The 8,382-nt window shown below is 40.8% G+C and overlaps 1 protein-coding gene across 4 annotated transcripts; it reads left to right on the forward strand.

Moving 5' to 3' along the window:
- Nucleotides 1-237: 237 nt before the first annotated feature.
- Nucleotides 238-6,765, forward strand: LOC148042099 (uncharacterized). 4 transcript variants are annotated; one of them, XM_087685525.1, is made up of 8 exons: nucleotides 238-374; nucleotides 474-521; nucleotides 2,141-2,242; nucleotides 3,192-4,999; nucleotides 5,079-5,132; nucleotides 5,334-5,432; nucleotides 5,513-5,668; nucleotides 5,762-6,765. In XM_087685525.1, the coding sequence occupies exons 4-8, from the start codon at nucleotides 3,467-3,469 to the stop codon at nucleotides 5,900-5,902; spliced, it is 1,983 nt and encodes a 660-aa protein (XP_087541651.1). In that variant the 5' UTR covers nucleotides 238-374; nucleotides 474-521; nucleotides 2,141-2,242; nucleotides 3,192-3,466; the 3' UTR covers nucleotides 5,903-6,765. The 4 variants fall into 4 exon arrangements, with proteins under 4 accessions (XP_087541651.1, XP_087541656.1, XP_087541645.1 ...); XM_087685530.1 differs by lacking the exon at nucleotides 2,141-2,242 and having other exon boundaries at nucleotides 3,174-4,999; XM_087685519.1 differs by lacking the exon at nucleotides 2,141-2,242.
- The last annotated feature ends 1,617 nt before the right edge of the window (nucleotides 6,766-8,382 follow it).

An 8,382-nucleotide genomic window follows, 5' to 3' on the forward strand; every position in this document is an offset into this window, starting at 1 on the left:
CCTGTATCCATGTGCATGTAACACCATATGTATGTCGCCCCCTTTCTCACTCATTTGTATGAAACAGATCCTCACGTGTGCGGTCTATGAACCGGCTACAACCGTGTCTCTGCCATGTGAACTCATACCCTAGTTCAACCAAAAAAGAATCCATTGACATTAGAAAGTTAAGAGAATTAACAATTAATTTTTTCATTTAAAAGACGGTAAAACACACAAGATTAAAAAAAAGGGCCTTTTGTCTTCTTGTCCTTCGCCTCCACCCGTGGTCAAGCTTTCTTCCTGTTCCAGGCTTTCCTTTCTTGCGTCCTGCAGAGTTATGATGGGGCTTCTGTGTTAACTAGGGTTTCAGGAAAAGCTTCCATTGAATATGTGTGCGTCTCCTCTGCCTTCTATTATTGGCTTCTTGCTCAAACCTTTTTTGCTGGACAGTTCATTTTTGTCAATCATTTTGAACCAACTTGTTTGATCAGATCTTGTGTTCTGAGAGAGCGGCCATGGACGTCCGTCGATCATTTCAAGTAAGGTTCTTCTTATTAATCTTTCTTTCTCATTGCGTCTCTAAGTTCTGTGAAAGCCTGATCCATATTTGAATTTTGCAAGAGAAATGGTCATCTGCAAGTTGTGTTGGAGTTTGATCTGTATTTGAATCCAGCAGTTCTGTTGCAAAGAGACCGCTTTTACGCATTTCCTGCATTCTTCCTTGTTTGTGCTCTACTGATCGCCAGGGATTTCTGATTGAATTTTGATCATGTGCTCCATTTTGTTAAACTAATTGTCTTATCCGTTTTCCTTTGATCTTCTGAGATATGTGTGGTTATGGCTGTGTGTCTCATTCTTAAATAACACCAGTAGACATGTTTGCCATGCTCAGAATATGTGTGCAAGCAGCATCATGTGACGCGAACTCATCAGTCTTCGTATGTTAAAGACGCCTAGTGTTGACCATCCGTTAAATATAAGAAATATGACCTCCTGATCGGTCTGCACATTCTTTCCTTTCGTGGACAAGTCCTATTTATAAGTGGCTGTAGATGCAAATTGTAATGGCATGGCGCTTGTCAGTCTCTGTATATACCAGTAAATTGGACACATGGCTAAGCTAGAAGCTTACATCTTGAAAACACTGTGCGACCTGTGTTGTGCCATTATTTAAAGAGTGTATATAGCAAGTCAGGATTATTGAAAGAGGGTAGAAAACAAGACAAGATCTGAAGGAAGAGATTTCCATTAACAATAGCAACAGTAAATCCATTCAGGCAAACTCCCTGCTTGGATCCTCTTTTGACCTCTGCCAGAATGTCTAGAATCTGGAGCTGATTGTGTGAAGTCTGGGATTGCCATTTTTCTTCTAGCACCAGGACTGACATCAAATATATATTTCTAAGTTGCCCTGGATTTGATGTCCAAGGCTCTTCAAGCTGCATATTGTCCAGGCATCCGATCCTGGTGTAAGGCCCTGATTTGCTTGAGTTAAACATTTAGTAACTTGAGCCTAAGAGGTTTTCTTGACTCTTGCATTGTTGAACTTCCCCTGATGAACACTTCATCCTCTTCGTACAATGTTTTGAAGGTTTCAAGTCATAGTTGTACATGATGATGGATATTGGCCTACAAAATTGGGGAGAAGACATGAGAAATAGGAGGTCTGTAACGTGCTATTGGCAAGGACAAAGTGCACACATATTGACTGGATGATCATAGAGCCTATGCCACGAGTAGCAGTTTTAAACATTGGTGATTGCTCTGATGCATATACAACATGAAGTCTGAAGTGCTCCCTTTTTTTCCATTGTTGCATCTTCTCCTAGGAGGTCTTGTTATACTTGTTCTAGACATGCTGTATTTGAAGCTGTTGAAATCTGGATGCTGTATTCAATACCATGCTCTCCCTTTTGTCACTCTTTTGGTCTGATGATCTCACATAGGGCCATATTCTGTTTGCTTTCTAGATATTCATTTTATGTATGCCCATGACACAAATGATCTGATGTGATGTGAGTGTTTCTTGTTCAGTTTCTTGGTCTTGTATGCCAAACTATTCTACATGTGTAATAGGTCTTTATTGTATATATGGGTTGCTGGAGGCTAATGTTCTTGTGAACTATGTGATTTGTATCCATTGTTTATGTTTGTGCAGAGTGTGAATGCGTCATTATATGATTGTGAAACAAAAGATGGGCATCTGTTTCAAGACATTTGTTACTGCTTCTCATTGATTCTTGGCCAGGCACTTCTTATGGTCTGTGACTGTGTCATTCACACACACTTGTATGCACTATATGATTGCACAGCAAACATGGGCATCTTATTGCTGTTTTTTCCAAGACATCTTTTACTTCTGTATACCAGTTTGTTATGATCCTTGGCCACGCAATTCATGATGCAGGGTGACTCTGCTATGTAGTGTGTGTGACATATGTTTGTAACCTTGTGGAGCAAACATGTGGTTTGTTTCTGTATACCAGTTTGTCAATGATCCTTGGCCAGGCAATTCAAGATGTAGGGAGGGAGTGATCATGTCTTTGAATCTTTTCATAAGAAACCAAAAATGCTGCAAAAAAAAAGTAATAGAAAAGAGGCCATGGCAAAAAAAGCCAAAGAATTTAAAACAGAGGTCAAAGTTTACCCCCTACGCCCCCCCCCCCCCCCCCCCCCCCAAAAAAAAAGCAATAAAAAAGAGACCATGGCAAAAAAAAGCCAAAAAATTCAAAACAGAGGTCTAAGTTTGTGAGAAGGCAGGTGACTGTTTTCAATATTGGCGAGCATTTAGTATTGCCACAGATAAGAAGATGGGCCAAGAATTGGAAGTAAAAACTGCAGTCTAGCCAAGCTGCACTGGAGTATCATGGCCCGGATTGAATATTTTCACCACCGGATGAGCTAGAGCTTGAGTAGGTGTGAATGCATAGGTATTGGTTGACATCCTGTTGTGGAATCCTCATAGCTTGGTTGGTTTTGTTGAAGACTGTAAGGAATAAAAATAGTACAGCCAACCTATGCATAAATCCCTACCACCACCAATATTCCAGGGTTCTGTTTTACTTGATGTAGGCCTAGAGTAGCTTGATTTTGAGTTAATAGTTTTAGAGTGTATACAGATGCTATAGTGTAAGCAGTTTATTCCATCAAGGGTTCAAGAGCTTTTCCTTTCTCTGCCTTAATTTGTTCAGTGTGCTGCCCTTCTGCAGGGGACATCCCAGGAGTCAAAACAAATACTTCTTTAATGCAAAACTTTGGATCTGCCTGACATATTGAAAAGGTGGAGAAAGTTTCTCGCTCGATCAGGACAGAGTAGAGAGTGGATGATGTTTCTAGGTTAGACTAGTAACTAAGCAAACATGAAGCAAGCCACGTCAGCTTATGGGTTTGGCTGACTGCATTCATCATCAAGCGGACTGGAATTTGGGTACCGTAGAATATAATTGTGGGGCACATGTGAGTGATAGTTGACTCATAGACAGCTATGGACAGGGAAGTATGTGTATATGGACAGAGTGGGTTTTCTGATTTACATCCACTATCAGGAGTAACCATTGAACCTAACTGTTTTGGATTTGGTCAAAGGAATCATGTGATGCCAAGTGGTACTGGCCATGAACTATCCAGAACGGGATTGGGAAGGCAAGGCAATGCGGCTGCTGTCACCAGGTGGCTGCATCGGCGAGGCTCCGGAAAAATGAAGCAAACTGCACTTATTGAACCTCTCCCATCAGATGTCATGAAGACATGTCCTATAAACACACTGCCCATTGTCCAAGAAGAGGATAAGCTAACTAGTGTTGACATGCCAGAGACAGTGGAGCCTGATACTTCATGTTCTGACTCTATTAGAAGCCTTGCAGATTTTGAAAGTGATGGGATGGGTGTGGGAAAGGTTTGCAGTCCAGATACTGAACGAGGACATGCAAAAAGTGGAGGAGTTACCTCTGGTTGTTCTGGCTGCTTTGGCCGGGCAATCTCCAATCCTGCAAGAGGCATTCATGCTGAAGAAACTGCGCTTTCAAGTCATCACAGAAATTCTTCTGGGTTGAGATTTAAAAAGGGTAAGGATTCCTTGAGGAAGTTCAGTTGTATTTCATCTCGTGATGTTCTTCCTTCTGTTACATCAAGAGGTGCTGCACAAAACCATCTATCGAGCAGAGGCAGGGGTATTCAGGGTGGTAAACAAAAGAAAGAGGGTTTGAACAGAATGAAGCATGGCAGAAATGTGGTGGTCAGCACTGTTGGATGTCTGGGTCATAGAAATTCACGCAACGGATTGGGTACTTCATCTTCCGAACGGGGTGCAGTTACTGAAAGTTCACTGCCTTCAGGATCATTGATGAGGACGACATCTTTGGGGTACAAAGCTGGAAAATGGTGTTTGATGAGACCAACAATTATACACTCTGAAACCCTCTTGGAGGGCAACCTGGGCAGAACGAACAGTTCCAGACATGTTGCTAGAAGTATTTCAGAGTCCCATGAAACCAGTCCAAGATCTTCTGTTGATGAGGAGTCATTTCTACAAACACCGATCGGAGAGAGTAGCAGAAGGTTCGGTTTTTCTGGCAGAGATTCTGCAGCAATGTATATGGACAGGAGGAATACAACTAGATTGTGGGTAGATGCAGGGCTTTCCAACAGCCCGGTGTCTTCTGTGCAGGAACATCCTAGTGGAAGCTCCTCGAGCACAACTGGGCAATCATCTGTGTCCAGAACATCACGGACACCATCTATCAATGTTGTTTCACAGCGAACAAGGTCTCTTGAAGCGATGTCATCACCTTCTTCTGTTACGAGTAGCCCTGATTTACACTTAAGAAACTCGGAAGTGTTACGTTCTTATGCAAGCACTTTCCATAGTCCTAATTCAGGTAGAGCAGTTTCTTCTCCAGAATATGAGGATGCTTATCATGTCCAGTCAGTGAGGACTCCAGTGTATAGGCCTTTACGGCATTTTCCAATGCGTCACTTTGAAAATGAGGAATGCTTTACATTTGAAGGATTTTCTGAGGTATGTTGCTTATTTATGCTTGAAGTATAGTGAAGGGGTAGTCTCCTTTCTATTAGATATTAATGGGATTTGGTTCTAGTTCCAGATTCTTTCAACTCGGGAGCATGTGGAGAGGGATGAGATTGCTTATGAGGTTTGTTTTAACATTGAGACTGCCTGTTTGTTTTATATGTAATCAACAATTTTGTCCAAACTTTCAGGCACCATAGATGAGGGCTTACCTTTTCTTTCGCAGTCTAAAAGCTTGTCCTGTAGAGAGGATAGATGAACTGTGTCCATTCACTATTTCAGGTTTATGGGTGGGAAATAAAAGCTAGATTTTTATGTTTTGCAGCAAGTTTACATGTTTGAGACAAATTTGTTCCTTAGTGGATTACCTTCCTATGACCTGCATAGGGATCTGCGACTTGACATTGACAATATGTCGTATGAGGTACAGTTTATTGTGTCTGGTTCAAGTGCACTGAGAATTTTGGAAAATTTCAAAGTAACGTTTCCATGGATGCATCTTAGGATCTACTTGCGTTGGAAGAAAGCATTGGTAATGTATGCACTGGCCTTGGGAAAGATGCCATTGCAAGGTGTTTGAAAAGCAGGAAGTATTCATGTTCAGAGAATGCTGGGAAGACCATTTCGCAAGACATTGAATTCAAATGCAGCATATGCCAGGTAATTCTTGGTTTAGATCTTTAGTGACTCTTTTGCATGTACACAATAAGTGTGGTATATTCTCAGAAAGCACGATGACTGGACATTGCACAGGAAGACTTTACTGAAGGAGTAAATTTAGGCATGCTCGAGTGTGGGCACAGCCATCACTTCGCATGTATTGAGCAGTGGCTTCTGCAAAAGAATCTATGTCCAATCTGCAAGGCTTCTGCTGGTTCAATATCTGTTCAATAGAGGCATGAGGGCCTTGGATAGCTATGATTATCTTATTAAGCATGGGTTGATTGAATGAAGTAATAACTGCTGTTTGCTTGAGTAACTGTTGGCAAATGAATGGGGAACAATGGTGTCAAAATCTCAGTGTTGCAAAAGGTACATGGTTCTTTTAAAGCATTCATGTACCATTCAGAAAGCTTTCTTAGCTTTCTCAGAAAGTGTTAGATGCACAACCTTAAGCCGAATGGTTGAGGCTGCTACCGTTTCAGAGATTAGATCCATATGTTAGAACTACGGTATTGTGGACCCATGTATATAGTCATTGGTGAAAAGATCACTGAAAGGCAAGACTTGTAAACTCTCAGTTATTAACTGGACACATACATGTGAACTTCAAAGTTTCTGGAAAGGGCTCACATTGTGCCTGATTATAGATTGGAATCATATGCTTGATTTGGTTGTGAAACTTGGAACATGAGTGATCAAAGATGCCTGCTGGGCTGCTCTCTCTTTTGTAGCAGAAGAGTCTCAGTTGAATATAGACTGTAAAATTTACTTGGCCTGGTTGCAACGTCAGATATAAAAGGGGGTTGAAGTTGATATTTAGTCTGCTCTTTCAGGCTTTGAGTCTGAAAGACTCCACAAACTCATGGTGCATTGTTTGGCCTTTGAGCACAAAAGGGTTCACAACCTCAATAGTTCATTTGACGTGTTCGAAGCTCTTCCAGTGTTATGCTTTAAAGTTTCAATTTGCAAGTCTAGCCACTTGTTCTCGTAAGTTTTTTTTGGCAATTCTAATTGTAAGTCTGTAAGCCTGTTTTTCAACAAGAGGAGTGTCATTGTACTTGTATAGAGTTTATAACCTGGATTTTTTATCTGCTCTTTTTTGTCCGGCTTTTGCAAAGTGTTGGCAGATACCTTTCCAAAAGAAGCAGAAAAGTCCTCATTTCTGCTTCCACAAGAAGCCAATTTCAGAGATGGTCATTCTGCTTTCTCAAATTTCCTGGTTAATTTGTCTGCATAATTTTCTTTTGCAAACTATTGTTAGGTGTCTCTTTGATAACGTGTTTTGATTTGCCAAATTGAACTGAAACACCTTAACAACTGTTTTGTATAATTGAAACCTCAATTTGAGGTTCGAGAAGTGCTCCACATGACGTGGACACCCTAAGCTTTTGAAATTTGGTGGAGATGGAGGCATGTATTAGATATCAATGTGGATCATATGTAGGTGGTGGTTGATTGGTAGGTCGTCTATTAGGCTTTGGTGGTTGACCAAAAAATTGTGTTTGGCTGAGCAACAAATTTGGTGGGGATGGAGGCATGGGTGTAGATACCAATATAGATAATGTGGGAAAGGTGGTTGATTTGCAAGAAGTCTAATAAGCTGTGGTAGTTGTCTTGCAAAAGCGGTGAGAGGCAAAGCAATGAATGCTACTCGCTTCTTCTAAGAGAGTCCACAAGGTCTCAATGTGTTAGCTTGCCATTTTATTTTGTTTGTCATCTTTTGGTTGTGAACTTTGTTAGAGTTTGACGAAGATAGAAGAGCTGTGATTGTGTTTGTCATTGAATTTCTCCTCGATTAAGACCCATTTGACTTTGCCCAGCTCTGGGTTGTAGTGATTTTACCCCATAGTTACCATGTTATCATTTTTGCTACCCAAATGGTAATTGAACTACATTAAATGTAGTTGATCACAATTGGCAGTAGTCCACTTGTTTAGCATATTTTAGCTATTTATTAGCCACTATTTGGTCGGGGGGAGATTAGGGGGGAGATTAGTCTCTTCTATCTTTTGCAGATGCTTCCACAAATTGCAACATTCTTTTGTGTCTTATTTGAAGACTATTGGTTGCACACTCCATGTCCCCATCATGGTTTGGTGGTGTCATTATTTTTTAGCTTGATTTAGTGCCCTCACTAACACTTGGGCCGTGTGCAAGGATTGATTTGTAATTCATTTTAGATTCAATGTAGATTGTTGTCCTCCTCTTGCTTTCTTTTCTCTTCTACTTTCTTTTCGTGTTTGAGTTCCTCTTTTGTTATGCACTCTCACATGGTATCATTGCCTAAGTGAGGAATGAAGGTTTCCTTTAGAGGAGACCACTCTACTATTGAAAACATAGATTTTGTTTGTTTGTTGTAAATGCAAAATGTTTGTGTTTTACAAGTGCTTTCAACAAAGCTTCCTTGTCGATTCTTTCCTTTGGGGCTCTTCTTTAGCTAGATGTATCAAATTTAGTGTGTTTCCATGTCTAGAGGCATGGAATATCATTGGTTCCACGGCTTTTATGACCTAGATAAGGAATATATTTTTACTTCCTCTTAGAGATAGCACGATCCTTGTGATAGTTGGAGGTTCAAGCCTTGTTTTGAAGGGGAACCCTCTCAATTGATCACATCAATCGGAGCAACCTTCTCCTCTCTCTTTTCACATCTCCCATAGGCATGTCCTAGCTAAGGGATGTCAATGATGGTACCTTTTGTTCAAGTGCCC

Source organism: Lygodium microphyllum, chromosome 1, assembly GCF_053477565.2.
Source record: "Lygodium microphyllum isolate KBCC chromosome 1, Lygodium_microphyllum_v1.1.10, whole genome shotgun sequence".
NCBI lineage: Eukaryota > Viridiplantae > Streptophyta > Polypodiopsida > Schizaeales > Lygodiaceae > Lygodium > Lygodium microphyllum.